At 32.8% G+C, this 20,529-nt stretch overlaps 1 protein-coding gene across 1 annotated transcript in view; it reads left to right on the top strand.

Annotated features, from left to right (window-relative positions):
• Positions 1–360: 360 nt before the first annotated feature.
• The window catches only part of LOC148274183 (orexin receptor type 2-like), a gene marked incomplete at its 5' end in the record, with an annotated part of 65,887 nt that continues 45,718 nt past the window's right edge, over positions 361–20,529 (top strand). The window contains 2 exons of the mRNA XM_088237470.1: positions 361–535; positions 12,165–12,306. Coding sequence (XP_088093596.1) covers positions 361–535; positions 12,165–12,306 — 317 coding nt within the window. The remainder of the gene's footprint in view (positions 536–12,164; positions 12,307–20,529) is intronic.

The following is a 20,529-nucleotide window of genomic DNA, read 5'->3' as shown; positions in this document are numbered from 1 at the left end:
TGACGAAGACGCTTGTTTGCTTTGAAACCGGTAGGTGGAAAAAAAAAAAATTTGGTTAAAAACAGAGTTGTTTTGTTTATTTTATTAAATACAATAAAATCGGGCTGTGGTCCCGCGGCTAGTGTCTCGGACTCACGGACCAAAAGTCCGTCGTTCGAATCCCACTCTACCCCAACTTGATTCTATTTTCTAATAGTGATTTATTTACAACTCGTTGAGAATGGCCCTCAAAATTAAATAATTGGATTAATCATAAGAACGCAATTTTTTTTATTTTTTTTTAATTTCTAAAAAAAAAAATTTAGAAAAACCTTACACACATACGAACAAGACGTCATCAACATGTCGGTATCTTGCTAGCTAACGGTGTTTTTTCTTTATTTTCAGTCAGTCTCCGTAACAGTATCCGTCCTGACGCTGACCTTCATATCCGTAGACCGCTGGTACGCAATTTGCTTCCCACTCAAGTTCAAATCGACGACCGGACGCGCTAAGACTGCCATCATCGTTATCTGGCTACTGTCTCTTGGATTTAGTAAGTATTTTTATTCATTAATGTTTTGTCTTCAACTTTAATACAAAAGTAATTAAAACAGGTTTTTTTGCCGTTCTGTATTTCTTATAAATATTATTCCCTTTCATCGTCTAGTTAACTGAAAACATGTGTAAATAATCAAATTACAACCCCCCCCTCCCCTATCTCACACTCCATACCTCTCCTCCACAAACACCAAATGACGCTTTTTTTACACATTCTGAACATTGGGGCATAAAAACTCTTGGTAAAAGTTGCTCTTAGAAGATTTAATTAATAGCAGAGTTTGACTTCTGGTGACACGGTTGGGAACACGGGTATGTTCGCTATTCCAGCTCCATACGATGTTTAACCCTTACGCTGCTACGCAGTTTTTCAAGAATCTAATCAGAAATCCTCTTATTTATACATTTCAAAAATATTTTATCGAATACGTTGTTTTCCAAACACACTACTGTTTTATCAATTAATAGCAATTCCAAGAAAAATCTTCCATTCCATAAATATCTAATTCAAACCCAATGGAGTGAGCAAGATAGAAAATTCGTACCGCAAATAGACAATTTTCGTACAGCGGTTGTAAACCCTTTCTAAATTGAAAATAAAAACAAACAAAACTGATCTCGTACTGCAATCTCAAGGCGCATTGTTATTATTGAAACGAAATAATTATGATAGTTTTTTTGTTGATTGCGGGGCAAAGTGCTCTGTTATATATTATCAAACCTACCACTTCCATCAATGCATGCTAAACAAAAATTAAGTAAAATATATCTTGACATTTGTTGCAATAGAGAGGGAAAACATTTTTGCCAAGGGAATATGGAAGTCTAGGCATTTACAGGACTTAAAATCTGTCATAGGCTGGTTCAAATGACCGCTTTACACAGTGCGAAATATTCACTATTCTGGGTATGTTTACACATCCACATTCATGATTATTTTTACATTACCTCAACTCTTCCATCTGTTGACTTTTGCAAACTAAAAGAGCTGAAGCCTTTATTGATGTCGGTGAGTTTCATCTGGATAAATTATTTTACCTCCTAGGTAATGCCTAAAAATACTATTTTTATGCAAGTTATTTTAATCAACAATATTTTGAGTATGTCCAAATGTTTGTAGGGAGTTATTTAGATTGAAACTTAAAGGTAACCGGTAAATGTACTAAGAAGTGATATTATTTCTTGGTAGTTGTTGTAATATAATTTTAATTTAAAAAAATAATGTTTTTATACAACTGCTCACAAATTGATATCTCTTCTAAGAAAAATATTCCGTTTCACTAATAGCTAGTTCACGCATAATGGATTGAGCGAGATAGACAACAGTTGCCGAAATGACAAACAGCTAAGGTAAATTACATATTTTTTACATTTATATATTTTTTTAATCTTACTTTGTCACTCTAACTAACAATTTAACTCTGCAAAGCGTCCTTTTTATTATGAATAAATTTACAAAATATATCATTCAAAATGATAACGGATAGTGAAAGTGATAAAGAAATAATAGTACCTCGCCGAGAAACTCGGAGGCTTAGCAGCTGAACCTATTCCGAAAGTGAATTAGACAATAACGATATTTTTTAAGTGATAGTGATAATAATTAATAATATGACTCTTACGAAGATCACGAAATCGAAGAAGCTTTTTCTGAAGTATTTTTGGATCAATATCGAGCTGATATACCTCATTTACGTTTTGTTTGTAGAATGGAGTTTGTATAGTAATAATTACGTTTTGCTAGTAGAGTAATAATTACTACCTAATGAACAGCTAAAACATTTTGATTTCCCATTACTGTGGGTACCCATTATAATGAATTAACAAATGATTTTTTAAATATTCAAACGTCCTAATTGACAATCATTAGGTTCCATGGTGAATTATTTTTATGTTTTATGACTCTTTACTTATTTGTTTATATTCTTAATTATGGGGTTTTCCGGTGATAGAGCTAGATAAGAGTTTTTATATTAAAGGTAAAGTATTCAATTAGTTATTCATTACGGAAGTACATCAATATTTTCGTAATCACTGAATCGGGTTTAATAGCGGGGAAAACACCGAATATAATTATTTTCCTCAAATGTCATATAAGTGATTAAAAATCTTACTTTTAACATTGATTTATTTTTTATTTCACTGTTTCTGGAATGTAAAAAAGTTCACTGTTTCAGGTCCCGACTAGCTAGAAGTTTCCTGTGTTTATTCGTTTCTCTTTTCTTAAAAGCACTGCGAATTTAAACATCATAAGTAAATTTATAATGAGGATGTTTAGTGGTTTAAAAAAAAATGTTAATAGACAAAGCTTTTTTTTTCAATTTTTATGTATCGTATTATCAGCGCTACGATCTTTTAAAGTTTTGTATTTCTGACATTAATCCACGTGTGACGTCACAAGGTCTCTTCCGCTTCTTCTCAGTTAGTTCTGTTGATTGGTCCATTGACGATTAGCAAACCGGATATCTTAAACAACCCCCTTATCATTGGTTGAGTCATATGAACAAGTGACGTCGTTCAAAGTTGTTCGTTTTCATTAAAATATTTTTAATTATTTTTTATTCATTTTCAAGAAACTTTGCTGCACAATTTAATGCTTAATTTTTTACTGTGCGTAAGAAAATATTTTTTGTATTAAATTTTCCGTAGGCCTGAAAGAGGTACGAAACTAAATAATAACCCGTCGAATAGTAATTTTTATGTTTTGAAAATGTTTTATACCACTGACGGTTAAGTGCAACAAGCAGTTCCCGAATTCATTTACCCTTTTGGGGATTATGACGTCAGCATCAGTCTAGTTAGAACTTTATGATAGGGATTAACAACAACGATATATCGTTGTTTAGCAGTATAAGGGTTAAATAAACATTTTTCGTGTATTTTGCATGTTTTACCGCTATTATTTAAATTTATTTTATACAAGGTATGTAATTCATAATTTCAGTTGTTGCAGAAGAGATTTTTTTAGTAATATTTTTCAGATGCTATATATTATAATACCTTTAAATAGACTTCCCAGCTACAAAATCCCTAATATAATGATATGTATTATGTACAGCTTACCCACCACATACCGCATTCTTCATCTGAGAACATGTCTCCTTGGCGGTACCCACATACACGGAAAAATTGCTCATTTCCAAACGAGAAAATCTGTTGGAGAAGCTCTTTGTAGTTTGGTAGCAAGAAGGTAATCCAGTAGTATATAACATGCACTTCATTGGATTGAGAAAAGAAGGAAGTAAATTCATAACTGGCTAGAATTAAACTGATTGGACACGATCATGATCGATTCGCCGAAATGATTACAAAACTATTTAAAAGCCGAAAGTCTGGTCGAGGTTGCTACGTTCGTAATAAAAGTGTACGCGCCAACAAGGTTCGGCATAAAAACTAAACCTTCTTGCAAATAGGATCCAGATCATACCCTTAGCATGAAATTACATAAATGAATTAGAACTTATGAAATACTTAAAGCGCAAAAAACTGCAAAAAAAAGAAAGTAAGAGAGTTTTCAAGACTCAAATTAAACTTCGAAGCAAACTGCTATTATGATTTGATGAACTAGATAATAGAAAAAATATTCGAGCTGCCATTTACTTGTAAATATGGTGACAATGAAATAAGGGACAAAATAATGAATGAAAATATGGATATCTGTACTGAAGTGTTTTCTTGTCACACACAAACTGTGGAGAGAGGCGTAAAACTGGTCACTGATGCAAGTTTGGCTATTTGTGGATCTGCAGCAAGTGATGGATACATCCGAGCAAGAATAAAATCGAAAAAAGAAATGCCAACATTCGACACAAAAACTCAGTTTTTCTCAAATGTTCAACGAGCCGCCCCGTATAAAAGTGCTATGAGTGAAAGTGGAAATAATAAAAACAAGTTGTTAACTTTAATTTTTTTATATTGTAAATTGAGATAATGAAGTTAAAATGGATAAAAATATAAGTTTTATTTTTTGAAATATTTCAAAAAATTTTGTCTTTTTCTAAATTTCTGCGCCACCCGAAAATAAGTAAAAAAAAAATTTAAAACCAATTTTAACAGCTACTTATCCATAACAACGTTAAGTAATACAGGGTCAATGAGATTGAAAAAATATTTTTTAATGGCCATCTTTTACTCCGGCCTAATGATCGATTCGCCGAAATGATTAAAAAACTATTTAAAAGCCTAAAAATTATTTTCTAAAGCCAACAGATCTGTATATCTGACAGGATCTATAAACAAAGCTACGGATAGTAGCGAAAAACTCCATTCGTCAATCATAGTAAGAGGGAAAGGGACTAGATCACGGGATGTGTGATATGTGATGTGGTGAAAACAAATAATTTTTCATTAAATTTACCATGACCTGATAAAAAAATTGCGTAGTCTAGTGATCGAAGATAACTCAAAAAGATTTCAAGCGCTGACGGATTGAAGGCAAAAAAGTAACCCTCTCTGAACGGAAAAATTCGCATTGCAATTTAAGAAGTGCATTTAAAGACATTTTTTCATATTTGATTGAGAGATTCTTTCAGCTGAGAGTAAACGGACGCCACCAATAACAGAAGAATGTTTTTTTTAAGCTTTATCCTAAAAATGATTCAGAACTAATCCTTTATTACATATCTTCTAACAATCAACCCATACCAGAGGAGACTTGGCAATTTATCTACGCCAATGACACAGCTGTGGCTGCTAAAGAGGTCTTTTTCTAGCTGGTGGAGGAAAGATTTGTCCAAACTCTTAACATACTTTGGGAATACTTTGAAAAAATAATCCAAAGAAAACTCAACTCTGTGCCTTCCACCTAAAAAATAAGCAGGCGAGAAGAGAACTGAAAGTCACATAAAAAGGGGAGAGATCAAACACTGCCACACGCCCAAATATCTTGGTGTAACTTTAGATAGGACGCTTTGCTATAAACAGCACTGTATCAATACTAAACAAAAAGTCTCCGCCAAGAATATCATATAATGAAAACTCACCGTTTTATCTTGGGGAGCATCTCCACATGTACTTCGCACTTCTGCCTTGGGTTTGTGTGTGTCCGCAGCAGAGTACGCTTGTCCCGTTTGGCAGAAGTCAGCACACGCCAAACAAGTAAATATTTCTGTAAAAGACATGGCGTGACTGGTGTCCGGCTGCTTTAAACCCATACCGGTGCACAAACTTTATCCTATAATAGGAACCGCTCCACTCAACGTCAGGAGAAATTTAGCAGCGGACACAGAGAGACACAAACAGATCCATGACTCTAGACACCCTCTTAACAACCATTGAATAGCTCCTCCGGGACTGGGATCGAGAAGAAGTTTCCTTAAAGTCACAACTGACTTGAAGACCTCTGCAAAAAAAAGCAGATTGGATCTGTGGAGAGAGGAACTCGGCGATAAGCTCTGGATAATGCCATCTGAAAGCACAAACACCGCTCACAGTTTGGACGTCCCTACGTGGAAAGTTCTCAATAGGCTTAGATTAAGGATGTCTAAATGTGAAAACAATCAACGGAGGTGGGGTTTTCTGGAGGGAGATGACATGATTTGTGAATGTGGAGAGGTGCAGGATGATCCTCATCTGCGGCGGTGTCCACAAATGCAGTAAACTTGTGATGATAATAATTTGAGGATGACCACTGACAAGGCGATATTTGTCGCTGCACACTGGGGTGGCAAGGTCTGAAGTCCGAACCCGACAAGTAAGTAAGTCAAATTTGCGTATCGGCGCTGGACTTCCACATCAAAAGGAGACAAGCCTGTTAGAACCGGGAAAGCATCCGTCGAGCGTGTTCTATATACTCTAGCAAGAGCCACGAGAGATTGCTTATCTACATAAAGTAATTCGCCTAAAATATTGTAACTCACATCAGTGTAATAATATGCATATATAATCAATTAAATCGACCAAATTCAAAATTAATTAATTCACTCGAGTACACTGCTTACAAACAATTTGACCTTTTTCTCCCTATCCCAAAAACCCAAACCTTGATAATAATCGATCATTTTAATTTATCATTTATCATTTATTTATTACTATATATGTACATTACAAAATGGAATATCTTAATTCATACAAATAGAAATAATTAGGTAAAATTAGGTATATATAAAAAAAAAACACATTAGTATACATAATATCCAAAGAATAATATGTTAAAAAAGTAAGAGAATCTTGTAACGAAAAACTCCCTCAGAGACGTGAAAAATGTCAATGTCCAAAGTGATATTGTTCAACATAGAGATAGCCCTTCCAACAGGCATAACCATTGGCAGGTTGGTCCTGTATATTGGAATGTGAAACAGTCTATGCTGACGCTGTCTAAGGTAATTATCAGGAACATAAAAGCTAATGCTCCGCATAATTTCAGGGTTGTCAATAATACCGCGCAACAATCGAAAGAAGTGCGTTGTTAAATACACATTCCTTCTAGTCTTGTTGTTACCAAGCCTACCCTGGAGGAACTCAGTGGGATAAAGCCATGGATAATATCCGCACTCCTTCATGTAGAGAAACAAACAAACATTTAAAAAATATCTGTAAAATAATTTTGCAAGTAGGGGTTTGACTTTTAATTATTGTTAGCTTAGTTTATTACCTCTTTTTGTCGTATTTATACCTCTCACTTTTTATTATTGTTTGTATTTAATTTGTTTGTTACATTTGTGTTAATATGTATGAAAATTCCATGAATGAATATAATATGATCCTTCCCATGTACATACTTCACTACTTCGGAAATTACACTGACTACGTTTTCCACAGAGAACGGAATACAAACTCTGTTGGCTTATGTATAAATCACTGCACAATTCTGCCCCGGAATATCTAAGAAAACTTTGCATTCCAGATGAACTAGCTGACAGGCGTCTTACTTTTAGATCGGCTGCGTCTACGGCGAGAGAAAAGGTTATTATACCTCTACGCAAACAGCGCACTTAGTTCGGTGAACGCGTATTTGCGGTCGCAGGCCCAATGGCATGGAATGCTCTCCCAGCAGAGATGCAAGTCTGTGAGAGTGAAGTGATGTTCGGAATAAAACTTAAAACCCACTCGTTTTTTAAATTATTTGAATAAATCCGTAATATGTAAAAAGAAAATAAATTACAACATTTGAGTTTGTCCAAATGTTTGTAGACAGAAGACTGGATTTCACCCCCTCGGGATTGTAATTTGTTAATCTTAATGACTCCCGAGGGGGTGAAATCCAATATTTTGTCCACGAAAATTTGGACAAACTGAAATATTGTAATGAAACTAACTGGTCTAAGAAGAAGTTTAAAAAATAAAAAATAGTTTTCAGGCGTTGCTTAGTATGTGAAATAATTCAGTCAGATGAATTTCTTCACTGAAAGGTTTCAGCTCTTTAACTCCACTAAAATCAACAAATGGAAGAATTGAAGAAATATGGATGTCTAAACATAGGCTAAATGGTGAATGTTACACAGTGTGCAAAGTGGTCACTTAAACCAGCCAACGACAGGTTATGACCCTTGTAAATGCCTAGACTTCCATATTCCCTTATTTAAGGTATTCTCCATCCCTGTTGTAATTTGTTAACAAAATAAATTGTTTGAATTACAAAACTAATTTAAAAGCTTCAAATAAACGTATGAATCTATAGAATTACTTTGTAAAGCGCCCTTCAGGTATTATATTTCAAAAATGGCGCAATATAAGTTATCCATAATAATAATAATAATAATGAAGGTGTAATAGGCATGTTTGTTTCACTCTCACACGTATACATTCATACTGTTCGTTTGTATATTGCAATGTATTATTTAGGGTATTATTTATTTTAAAAATTATATATTGTAACAGTTGTAAGATTATGAAAAAAAAACATCTGAGGGAAAATAATCATAACTTCATTTAAGTCACTTGATTAAAAGTACTTCATGTTGAAAATAAACTATTAAAATTAGACAACTTAGAAATCTTAGAAATTAAAAAAGCGATTCATAATAAGAAAACAATATATAATTACCAAACAAACAATATTTATTTTAGTCCTCTCCTGTCCAACTTCAAAAATAGTGATATCAAATTACCACCCTTGTAAGGAAAAACGACTTGATTTATTGGGTCCACGTGTAGTATTTAGTGAACATGATAAAAATAAAAAAGGAATCGATTCATTAGTTACGTAAACCTTGACGAAGAAGCTTGTTTGCTTTGAAACCGGTCGGTGGAAAATAAAAATTAGTGGTTAAAAACAAAGTTGTTTTATTTATTTTATTTTATTTTATGAAAAAAATTATAAATTATTATGAAAATAAAACTTTGTTATCAGTGTTACACAATATTATTATTTTACAAGAACACATCTATAGTTTCAGGAGAGCACTCCTCCCATCGACGGGTGATATAAAACTAATATAATAAACACAGAATATTGTTCACAATGTCATCGAATCTAGTCATCTATGTCATCGAAATGTCATCGAATTTAGTTTAGATTCGATGACATTGTGAACAATATTCTGTGTTTATTATATTAGTTTTATATCACCCGTCGATGGGAGGAGTGCTCTCCCGAAACTATAGTTGTGTTCTTGTAAAAGAATAAAATTTTGTAACACTGATAACAAAGTTTTATTTTCATAATAATTTATAATGAAGTGTTACGAAGTGAATGCCGATTCAATTGAAAAAATTCAACAATGTTTGATTATGTCCAAATGCTTGCATTGTTGAATTACTACCTGGTAAAAGAAGAAGTATAAAAATTGGAAAATTGGTTGCAGGCGTTGCCTAGTAGGTGATTTGGTTCAGCCGGATGAATCTCACCCACGTGATAAAGGTTTCAGCTCTTTCACTTCACAAAAGTCAACAGATGGAAGAGTTGAGGAAATGTGGATGTTCAAACATGGGCAGAATGGTGAATGTTACACAGTGTGTAAAGTGGCCACTTAAACCAGCCAATGACAGGTCATAAGCCCTGTAAATGCCTAGACTTCCATATTCCCTTCTCGAAAACTTTTTCCCTCTCTGTTGAAATAAATTTAAAAGAAAAAAATTATGTTTAAAAACTAGCTACACCCATATACATAGAAACATTGTTTGCAAAAAAATATTATCGAGCCAGTAAGTAATCCTTTATAAATGTCCGCAGCACATGTGGGCAACCCTTGGCCCTCGAGTTTGATACATGATCTCTCTTATTTAATAGAAAATAATGAAGCCGTATTTTGGTGTAGCAAAATATACGATAAATTATACGATTATTTTTTAAATAGTGGGAAACAAATTATTAATCAGTACAATAGAGAAATATCACAAACTACAAATACCGATAAAAATATACGAAATGGATTTAGAAAGATTAATTGTATTTTTAAAACCAATATGGATATCGTGGAGAAATGTTTTCATACATAACTTTAAAAAAGAAATTATAAATGTATGTTTGTCCTTGGAAACTGTGAGGTTAAAATTTATGTCGTTATATTTAAATTAACAACAACAACAACAACAACAAACCATTACGCCGTTTCCCCGTAGGGGTAGACAGAGAGAATAGAACGCCACATCACTCTATCTTTTCATACTGATCTCGCTTCCTCTTCATACATACATACATCTTGTCATGCACGCGCGCTGATTATTCCGACTTTTGACACATTCATCTTCAAGTATTTGTTGAATTTGGTCATGCCATGTCTTTCTCGGTCTTCCTCTTTTTCTGCATCCATCGACATTCGCATTTGAAATATTCTAAGCCGTTCTTTCGCTGCCCATTCACTCTACATGTCCAAACCAGCGCTGAGCTCCTTTCTTGATTTTGTCGATAATGCTTGTCTCAGCCTTACATAATGTATGGATCTCAACATTTGTGCATCTATCGTACATAGTTTACCCACACATTCGCCTGAGAGATCGCATTTCGACAACATTCAGCCTACTTTCATCCCTGTTTTTCCAAGTCCATATTTCGCTCCTATACTTCAGGGTCGACTAGAACTCCATTGTAAACTGCTTATTTTGCCTCTTGCGACAAGCATTTATTTGCCAAGGTTGATTTGAGTGCACCGTTCACACTGTTCCTGGCACTCACCTTACTTATATATTTATTTATCAATATATTTCTTAGTCATTCCATCCCTAGTAAACATACTTCCCAGATACACAAATTCATCTCTTTGTTTTAGTATAACTCCATTCACAGTGATTTCACATTTCGTCATACTTTCATTTCTTTCAAAAACCATCACATTCAATTTATCGACATTTATCAGCAAATCGCTTCCCTTGCATACATCGTAGACTTTTGTTACCAAGAATTGCAGTTCCTCTTTGTTGTTAGCAAGAAGCACGGCATCGTCAGCATACAAAAGACAATTGATATTTAAATCACTCATTTTTGCTCCAATTCTTAAGCCTTTTGGTTCTTTCACACAGCTATCGATATACACATTAAACAGCTATGGTGACATAACACACCCCTGCTTGACTCCTTTATGAATGTCAAACCACGATGTATATGATCCATTTACCCTAACACATGCTGTGCTCTCTTTATACAGAGAAGCAATAGCTCGTGTCAGATTTCCTTCCACTCCATACTCCGATAACACCTTCCATAATTTTTCTCGGTCAACTCTTTAAACGCTTTTTTCAGATCCACAAATGCACAGAAAAGTTTTTGAGTTTTAGCAAGAATGTTTCGTATTATTGATAAATCCACCTGGTCCATGAAAAAGTATAGAAATGGAAAAAATAACATTTTCAGGCGTTGCCTAGTATGTAGGTGAAATAATTCAATTATACGAATCTCACCCGCATATGTAAAGGTTTCCGCTCTTTAACTTCACAAACATCAACAGATGGAATAATTAAAGGAATATAAATGTTTAAATATGGGCAGAATGGTGAATGTTACGCAGTGTGTAAAGTGGCCACTCAACCAGCCATTGACAGGTCATAAGCCCTGTAGATGTCCAGACTTCTATATTACCTTATCTTAAATATTCTTCATCTCTGCTGTAATATGTTATTTTAAACACCTTCCCAGGGAGTTAAATCCAGTCCTTGTCTAGAAAACTTTAGACAAACTCGAAATATTGTTGAAAAACAATTAGTAAAGCTCTCATTTTAATTGCGAAAGCTCTGCAAAACTCACCGTCTGCGCAGTAATTCGTTAGCATTTTTTTTGTTGTAAGAAAAAACACAATCTCACTTTTCTTTATTAAAAAGTATACCCATATTTTCTTCATTGATTATAGACTAGAGCAAAGACTTTTTCACACTATAGTTATTTACCGTTGTCGTTTTCCTATCTTTTTATTTTTTTGATAGCTTTTTTATCATGGGAACTTCAACCATCCAAAACCCTTAAAATCGCCAAGTTTTATCTGCTTTTTTCGGGCGTACGGTATTCAAATATGTTAACTTGTTTTGAAAAACACAAAAAATGTAACTTTTTAAACAGCAGAATTGATTCAGTTTGGAGGTGCGGAAAACGGGACAACGGAAGGTCGATTTTAGTCAGACGTCCGACGTGCCGTTGTTTTTTTTGCACGGCATTAGGGGGGCTTTTGCGAAAGAGTCACAGAAAGGCAATGTTTAAATACCTATTTATTTAAATTCTCAGCCATCGCATAGCCTCATAATTGTTTTTTTTTTAGATGTACCAGAGTTCGTAGTACTGCAGATGCAGAAGAGTTCAACGGTGAGATTTAACCTGGACTACTTCACCCAATGTGCCCCCACTTGGTCTACAGAGAGCGACCTTATGTGGCATATCATCAAGGCTGTCATCCTTTACACGTAAGTTCATTTCCAATGAGACAGTTCAGGCTTCGGGAATAAAGAAAAAAAAAATCTTCCACACCATAAAAATCAGAACTTTTAATTATTACAAAAATAATTTGTTATAAGTTTTACACAATTTTATTATTTTACAAAAACACGACTACAGTTTCGGGAGAGCAATCCTCCCATCAACGGGTGATTTAAAACTCACAGTAGTAGTTAAAAAGTTAAAGTTAAGTTAAGCTAAACAAAGTTATATTTTCATAATCATTTATACTGAAGTGTTACAAAGTGAATGCAAATTCAATCAATAATATCAGAGCTTTCATTTTAACGTTGTTATGAAGAAAGCAGCCAGCGATAGAAAAGTAAAACTGAGAAAATATACCTTTTATGAAAATAGCAAATAATAAAATCTATTCAACATCGGCCTCGTGGTGCAATGCTCAGCGCGTTTGCCTACAATTCAAGAGGCCTCGGGTTCGATTCCCGGCATGGTTGATTTGAAATATTTATATAAAGGGGTGTTTTCACACTAGAATATTTCATAGTCCCTGGACTGGTACCTGAAGCGTAAGACTGATCATCTTACCTTCATGTAACAGAAATTATCAAGATACTCTGTGATTGGTGTACCAATGTAGTGCCTTATGCACCGTTAGGTGTGGAAAGGGAAAAACGATACAATAGTTGGAATATGTTTTACTTTGACAAATGATAAATAATGCATAAATGCATTTTTTTTAAATACAACAAATAATTAAATTATGTATTTGAACAGTTTGGATGATTTTAAGAGTCTGGCTGATCACACAATCTAAGATGTGCATTTTGCAGAAAGCAGCCAGCCCTAGTAAATCTCCTATGTACAATTGGGTCATTATGTGTTGAACATATTATTTCATAAATTTTATATGTGAAGCACTAACTTTGTTTTTAGTCACAAATATATTTTTTTCTACCGACCGGTTTCAAATTTATACAAGATTCCTATCAAGGTATACTTAATCAATAAATTTTATTCACTTGAAAAATAAAATTTTATTCTGTCAATATTATGCTTCGTATGGAACTAATAAATATGGTCTCTTTGTCTTGTAAGAGTGGGAAGCGAAACTTGAGATGAATACTACGTGAAACCTATTTCCATGCTGTATTAATTGATTTTTGTAATTAAATATCGTGGGTATACTGGCAAAAGGCTCTAACTCTCAAATTCCTGTTTTGAGAAATCAAGCATTTAAGTTTTTGTTCCAATTTTACTCTTTTATATCTTATTTAAATAAAAAATATTTTAGGACATGCTTTTAATTTTTCCGTTTCTTAATTTTATATTTAGTTATTTAAAGTTTTTAGCCTGAATAAAGCACCAGGTATACGACTTAACCTAAAATTTATTTTTAAAACTACGGATATGTGAAATTTTATATGACTTTGTGTATTTTGCCAGTTTGTAGAGCGTTAAAAACTTTACAAAACTGCATCATTAAGTCAAATCCGCATATTTTAGAGTTAACGTTTTTTGCCAGTATACCCACGATATACTCATATTAATATGTTTTTAATTGTGTAATTGTGAAACGAGCATCTTGCTTCATGTAATCGTAGGACGGATTTTGTACAAAAGTGGAAAAAAGTGTTTTTACGAAATATTTATTTTTTATTAAGAAAAAACCAAACCCGATTTTATTTTTTTTTGTTTTATTGTGGAAAAAAAAATCTCAACGTTATCGTTCGTTTGAATATACAATTATACATACGGCCTCAAAGCGTTAAATGAACACCCGGCTGATAGGGTTAGATTAATTTACGATGAAGTAATTTCTTTTTTAAGACAGCTGACTGACTGCAGTTAAAAGCTTTGTTGGTGCTATCTTTAGTTCGCCAACTTGGAATGGCTGAAGAAGTATAATGCTGTTTAACTAGAAATTAAAAGCCTTTCAGAATCTAACACACCTCTGTCTCACCTTTCTCTGGGTTGACTGTGTAAACAGACCGTTATTATAATTTCGCCACATTTTCGATAGACGCGCCTGTGAGTAAACTTCAAACAAAAAGCGCCCACCTTAATCTATAAACGTGTTCCGACAAGCAAGAAATTAAATTAAGACTTGTTTTAATAAAATTAATTTTTCAAGAAAAATTATGTTTATTTATTTCACTTTTATTTTATTTTATGTTTATTTATTTATTTATTAGTGTGAACACGGCACAAATGCCTTTTCTTAACATAAACGAAAACATAAATACATTTTACATAACAGTGGTATATTACAAAATTATGAAATAATATAATAACAATCTATCTATGCATACTCGTATTTTTTTTTTGTTCTTTATCTCTGTTGTAATAAGCTTTTTAGTAAAATAAGGTAGTTCCTCAACTTCACATCAATGAAATTGTGGGCCTTACTTTCTTGATTCTGTCGATAATGCATGTCTCTGCCTTACATTGTTCACGGATCTCGAGATTTTTGTCCCTATCACACATTCGCCTGAGAGATCGCATTTCGATAGCATTCAACCTACTTTCATCATTATTTCTCTAACTCCATACTTCGCTTCTATATATTAGGGCTAACACTAGAACTTCATTCATAATAATCATGGTTTGTTAACAAAAAATTACAATTGCTTTATTTACTACATATATACTTAGGTAATAGATTTCTCTGGCTTATGTCTAGTCTGCCTACCTAGGCGCACCCGTTTTTAAGGAAGATATTTTTATTTAAGGAAGACATTTTTATTCAAAAATAAACAATAACATTACTACCTACTAGTCAATTTATTATACAGTTATACAATATTTAATTAATACCATTAATTATTTACAAATCTTAAATGAAAGTCATTTAATGTGAACTGCTTTTGCCTTCTGCGACAAACATTTGTTTGCCAAGGTAGATTTCAGCGCACCGTTTACCTTAATCTCGGCAATCACCCTCCTTTCATAATTTTCATCAGTCTATTAGTAAACATACTTCCCAGATACAGAAATTCTTCTACCTAGGTCAGAATATCACCCCTCACACTGATCTCACATTTATTTATATTTTCATCCCTTTCAAAAACCATTACTTTCGATTTATAAACATTTCAAATATTAATAAATAGGATACTCTTGATGAACAGATGAAAGAATTAAAGGAATATAGATGTTAAAATATGGGCAGAATGGTGAATGTTACACAGCGTGTAAAGTGGCCACTTAAACCAGCCATTGACAGGTCATAAGCCCTGTAGATGCCTAGACTTCTATATTACCTTCTCTTAAATGTTCTTCATCGTTGTTGTTATATATTAATATAAACAGCTCCCCGGGAAGTTGAATCCAGTCCTTGTCTACAAAAATTTGGACAAACCTTAAATATTGTTGATAAAATACCTGGTCCATGAAGAAGTATAGAAATGGAAAAAATAAAATTTTCAGGCGTTGCCTAGTATGTAGGTGAAATAATTCAATTAGATGAATCTCACCCGCATAAATAAAGGTTTCAGCTCCTTAACTTCACAAACATCAACAGATGAAAGAATTGAAGGAATATATATGTTTAAATATGGGCAGAATGGTAAATGTTACACAGTGTGTAAAGTGGCCACTTAAACCAGCCATTGACAGGTCATAAGCCCTGTAGATGCCTCGGCTTCTATATTACCTTCTCTTAAATGTTCTTCATCTCTGTTGTAATATGTTAATATAAGATATTACTTTAGTACCGCTGATAAAAGTTCAGTCATGCGTGTATTATTAAATAAATTATTTCTTCAATGTTTCTGTTCAGTGGTTTTCTCCGTACTAACTTCAATATTCTTATTTTGATTTGATTTTCTATTTGAATTTATTTTTGATTCCCGCAATCGTAAATACAATCCAATATAAATATCAAATCCTGATTTATTACTCCAACAATACATATCTAACACAGTGTGTTTCAAAATAACCAGTCAGTGTATTATGAAAAAAAAAACTCGAATAATGCGATTCATTCAAATTTTGTCTCCAAAATTCACAAGAGATGATTTATTAATAGCCTTAAAATAGACATCGGACGTCGCAGAATCGAATATCGTACATCTGCATGTTATAAAGGTACATGTAGAGAATAAAATTACTAATCTGTAAAAACGGTCAAACATGTCGTAAGAAGATTTTAACGACTTTCAAATTTTTCGATCATCTTAGCTTAACGGTGTTAAATTATGATGATTGGAATACGCCTTGAATAAGCAGGTGAAAGCTTACATTGGAAGATACAAGAAGAAATAATATAAAAATTAGATCTATTTCATTATTTGTGTAAAATGACAACACCGGATGGACCTCGGGTTAGAAAAGTAATTATATTGAATTTATTTAATTTGCCTAAATTAAACGGTTACACCTAAGAGCCTTAATGAAAATATTTAGGGTTGTTTGAAGATGAAATCGAATCTGAAGTTACATATATAAGAGTAAATATGATATAACACCTCCTCCCGAAAGTGACACATTTTTCAATATGGTTTAATTTCTTATGTTGATACGGAGATAAAATAACATTTAAGTCAGATGACCTGCATCGATAAAGGTTTTAGCTCTTGAATTTCATAAAAATCAATAGTAGAAGTACTTCCTCCACATACTGAAACCATTTTAAAGACCGTGGGTCATCCTATTGGTTTCCTTCAAACAAAAAAACAACGTTTCTTGTCAATAAACGAGTAACTCTTTATAAGTTCAATTTCATATATCGCGATTTTAATTGAATTTATCTCTACTACTTTCAATGCCCCTTTTTATTGTTAGTTTTGCAAATTATATGGACGGCTTTTGTCGAATATTGTCATTCAGCTTCATAAACATATTGCAAACACAATTTGGAACAAAAATTGTATTGAATTCCATCACAAGAGCCTATGTCTATTATAGTAATTTTTTGAATTTTATGACATTATATTAGTCAACTATTATCAGTACTTTTAATTTTTTTTGCTACAAAGGCCTTTTCACAAGAAACAAAAACTGAACTGCTTATTTAATGCATGATTTTGATCAAGTCACACTAAAATGATTGATCGTAGATAAAAAGATGACGCATGGTCTGATTGGCTGGAGAAGCTGCACTAAAACGACTATGGCTTCAGCGGCTAAAGCTCAAAAATCAGTGATTAGAGTTATATTTATAAAACCAAACCGATACCCGAGTGATTCGCTCTTCAGAGAATTTAAATTACTGGATATACGTCAACAGAATATATTGAGGTCAGTAGTGGTCACGCATCCCAACAGGGAAAAATACGCAACGGTTTGTCATGTTCATAATACTAGACACTCCAATAAGGATTTGATTCTACAGAGAGGAGTCAATACTTTTTTTGCTCAAAGGCAGCAATACTATATAGGCCCGAGGATATATAACCTTATCCCAAATTCATGGGAATGTGATGGGATTGCCTGGCTGAAGAAGGTGTTGACTACATTTTCAATCTGTATTGGTCGGAGGGAGTCAGAGAAACTTTTGTCCGATGTAGAAGGACGTAAGCTGATTTTTTGTTTTACTAGTAATGACTTGGGACTTTGGAAATAGACATTTTGGTATTATTTATGTTTTCATTGTAGATTTATTATTTACTTTTAAACTGAAAAAGCACACATCATAATAAACCTGTAATTACTTTTTAATATTACTATAAAATACATTATTTACTGCCTTAGAACGGGAAAGCTATTCCTAGTTAGGCAGTTAGGCAATAAAAAAAATATATGAGCATACTTTTACTGCTCAAAAAATTTGTTGTATAAATAATTTATTGTAAATTGTTGTAATAGAAATGCAAAGAATTAATAAAGATAGGTACTATGTTTGACAATATCAACACCAAGAGTTAGTAACACTTTTTTACTTTAATAGGGAAGGACGGCACAAAATAAAAGCTCTATTACTCCATATTTTTTTTCACAACAATAAAGATTTCAGATCTTTTATTTCATTCAAAACATTTTGAAGAATAAAATGAATATTAAGATAGACCAGATCTTGTCTTGAGGTAGTAATTATTTTATTTTATTTTTTGTACTAGATTTAATTTTCTTTTTTTGTATTTTATTTCAATGGTGCCTGTGTGTATTATAATTATTTGCGTTTGTTATTTTTTTAATGGAATAAGTCCGTTAATAAATAAATACATATGTTTAAACATAGGCAGATTGGTAAACGTAACACATTTCATAATTAGCCACTTAAATCAGCGAATGACAGGTTCGACGCCCTAAAATTGCCCGGATCTTCACATTCCCTAATATTTATTTCGCCGATTTTAAGTTATTTTTTTATTCAAATCAAATTCTGGGGGTTTAATTGCTGTATTCGTTTATAAAAATTATGAAAAAAGTTTTGTATTTGTTATGTTTTTGCATTTGTAATCTGTTATTATAACTAAAAAATAAGAATAAATATAACAAGAATCTTCTTGGAGATTTTGAATTAAAAAAGTTTTTTGAGTTGGTGAAAATGTTTGTGGACAATATACTATAGATTAACGCACTACAACAGAGATGCAGAACATTTGAGGAAAGTAAATAATGAAGTCTAGGCATTAGCAGGACTAATGACCTATCATTGGCTGGTTTAAGCGGCCACTGGAGACTACAAATGTAAAATGGCCACTCAAACCAGCCAGTGGCATGTCATACGCCTTGTGAATGCCTAGACTCCCATATTTCCTTCTCAAAAATGTTCTCCATCTCTGTTATAATGTGTTTTTCTTATGTTGTAAAGATTATTTTTAACTTTCGTGTATCAATTTAATCAAATAAAGACTACTTAATAAAATTAAATCTAATTTAACAATACTCCATAAACCTAAAGACATATTTTCAATGGGAAAAATATGGTCATGTACGATCTTTTATTGGAATCGTAGAAGATTACTGAATTAAAAAATAATAATAAGCAACGATGCTCTCAAGATATTATATGCGTTGGGTTGGCTTAAAATAATAACGCGCTACAGCTATAGAGCCGCCCACACGGACAAAAATAGTCCTTACATTATCAATCACGAAGTTACCTACATATTACACTTTTAATTTATTGCAACGGAGAAGGAAAACATAATTGAGAGGAGAATATGGAAGTCTAGGCATTTACAGGGCTTATGACCTGTCATTAGATGGTTTAACCGGCCATTTTAGATACTGTGTAACATTTACTATTCAACCCATATTTAAACATCCACATTTCCTCAACTCTTCCATCTGCTGACTTTTGTAAAGTAAAGGAGCTGAAACCTTTATTATGAGCCAAATCCCCCAATACCCGGCTGAACCAAATCACCTACTTTTTTAAACAATTTTTACCAAACAACTTTTCAATTTGTATACTTCTTGTCCTTAAGTACTTGTTGTACTTACAATATAAAATTGCTATTAAGAAATGGATAGCAGAGGCGGGTTGCGCACGGATCGATGAGTGGATCAAGCCAAATAGGTAAAATTTTGTGTCCTGTTTATGAAATTTGGCCTACAAGTATATTTGAATTTGTCATATTTTTTATGATTAAATAAACGAAAATTCGTTTATATTGCAGATTATGTTTGAGATGATAATTGGGTATATTAGTTTAATTACGTTTTAATTTTCCAATTAAATTTAATATGTTAAATAACCGATTTAAGGCATGTTTAACTTATTGTAAAATGTTTCCCTCGGCACGGGACACCCCAGTGAGGGGACATTATTATGTTTACAAAAAAAAGTACAAACATTGTAAAAGTATAAATTAAAAAATAAAATAAATTAAAATATAATATTTAAGTGTATTATATCATATAAAATATAAAATGTTGTATTTGTCTTACAAAGCAGATTTGTTATCGAATTTAAGCTTCATTAATCTCGGTAAAAAAGTTTATCTAATAAAACCATCTCCATTTTTTGCCCGCTTACTTTATTTGCGGACTCTGAAACAAGTTTGACGCATTTTTCGTTGACAACTTGAGTTCGGCAAGGAAAATTCAAAATAAGAACCTCTGGGTATTGTCTAGCAAAACTGAAAATATAGTCTCTGTTGTCAACTAACTCATCATTGGAGGGGACGTCAATTTATATTTTGTCCAATTTATCAGTTCACTGAGGGCGTGGTAGGAATTCTATGCATATCGTTGGATTATTACAAGTGGTTTCGTAAAAAAAACATTCATTAATTAGACGTTCGTTAGAAACAAACCTGCTCGTACATTACAAATCATATATA

This window comes from Micrasema longulum, unplaced genomic scaffold, assembly GCF_059751315.1.
Source record: "Micrasema longulum isolate JH-2025_06_02 unplaced genomic scaffold, ASM5975131v1 h1tg001730l, whole genome shotgun sequence".
In the NCBI taxonomy this organism is placed as follows: domain Eukaryota; kingdom Metazoa; phylum Arthropoda; class Insecta; order Trichoptera; family Brachycentridae; genus Micrasema; species Micrasema longulum.
Note: the sequence above shows the minus strand (reverse complement) of the source record. Positions and strands in the feature narration are given on the sequence as shown.